The sequence below is a fragment of the Penaeus chinensis genome, chromosome 7 (genome assembly GCF_019202785.1).
Source record: "Penaeus chinensis breed Huanghai No. 1 chromosome 7, ASM1920278v2, whole genome shotgun sequence".
NCBI classification, from domain to species: domain Eukaryota; kingdom Metazoa; phylum Arthropoda; class Malacostraca; order Decapoda; family Penaeidae; genus Penaeus; species Penaeus chinensis.
Genome location: NC_061825.1, coordinates 17210236 through 17211868, shown reverse-complemented (window position 1 = coordinate 17211868; position 1633 = coordinate 17210236). Strand labels below are relative to the sequence as shown.

Here is a 1633-nt window from a genome sequence, read left to right as displayed (position 1 = left end):
ATGCAATATTGAGTTGTTTTCGCTTAGCCTTGTTTAATACTTCCTTACAGAGAGAGAGTTCTTCGACAAACTGAATGCCTTCCCGCGGAATTACACTGGAAAGACTGCCCTGGTGCAGTTTGTGGGCCTGCAGCTGCGCTACACCGGCAGCACAGACACTCTCGTGTGCCGCCGGCTATTCACAAAACTGTACGTAAACTTCTGCTTTGCCCAGGACTCCTTCCCCGCCGACCTGTGCCAGATCGGGATGCACCTGACCTTCGCCGGCATCAAGTCCGTCACATTAAGATTTAAAAACAGCACGAGGAATTTCTACGGTTGCTTCTTAGTGTTTGGGATGCCATGGGACCGGCCCTTTTGCTCGCCGAAGCATAGGTACGTGTTCGTGAGCTACCTGCCGCACATCGAGATCGTGGTGAAGCAGCAGGAAGACAGAACAAGCCAGTGCTGCTTAATGAAGCAACACGAGGAAAGCCTTGCCAGGAATATCTGTCATAAGAGGTACGTGAGCACACCTTCGGGGAGTATCATACGCCCCCCGCCCTTGAAGAGGAGGAAAGCGGGCGGAGGGGAGGAGGGAGGTGCACAGACTTCGACTTGAACATCAAGCATGACTTGATGTTGGCATAAGGTGGCTTTTTTCATTAAATTTTCTTTACACTTGCTTTTTGCTTTGTTATAAGGCGTCGGTACAGACTTCGACTTGAACATCAAGCATGACTTGATGTTGGCATAAGGTGGCTTTTTTCATTACATTTTCTTTACACTTGCTTTTTGCTTTGTTATAAGGCGTCGGTACCTTACACTGATATGTTTTGTTAATGTCTAGCAAGTTATTGGATCAGAATTTATTTCAATGTCATTTAATTAAGGATAATATTGTTATAACCATCATCGTTAGGATTCTTCTTCTTATTATTGAAATCATTATTACTATTATTATCGCTATTATTACTGTTATTGTTATTGTTCATGTTACCATTCAACATTATTTCTATTATTATTATTATTATTACTATAATTATTATTATTATTACTGTAATTATTATTACCACTGTTATCTCTGCCATTATTTGTTATTATTAATATTGTTATTACTATGATTATTATTGTTATTATGACTATTATTATTATCATTATTACTATTGCTATTGGTATTATTATCATCATCATCATCATCATCATCATTATCAGTTATCATAATCATTATTATTATCATCATCATTGTCATTATTAGTATTATTGCTGTCATGATTACTTTTTTTATTATTGTTGTTATTCTTATTCTTGTGATGCTATTCTTATTTCCATTTTATTACCATTATATCGTTGTTATTATTACTATTAGTCCACATTTTCTTTTTCTTTATATTTTTTTTCCATTTGTTAAATTGTGATTTTCAAACAATAACGCATGACTGTAATTAGTCTAAGAGGAAAAAATAACCATCAGTTTATTTATTTTTTCTACTAAGTATCGGCAATCGCAAGTTATCCTCGCTATCCACATTTTCGTTTTGCCATTTAATTCTTCCAGTGTCCTTTCTTCTACTCATTTATTTTCCGAGTATGTGTTCAGTCTTCCATTTCAAATTAATGCTGATTATCCCTCTCTGATAGTACACACACGCTT

The 1633-nt window shown here is 36.6% G+C and overlaps 1 protein-coding gene across 1 annotated transcript in view; it reads left to right on the top strand.

The window, feature by feature from the left end:
• The window catches only part of LOC125027519, a 2048-nt gene extending 1067 nt beyond the window's left edge, over positions 1-981 (top strand). Inside the window, exon 2 of the mRNA XM_047616604.1 lies at positions 51-981. Coding sequence (XP_047472560.1) covers positions 51-601 — 551 coding nt within the window. The 3' untranslated portion in view covers positions 602-981. The remainder of the gene's footprint in view (positions 1-50) is intronic.
• The last annotated feature ends 652 nt before the right edge of the window (positions 982-1633 follow it).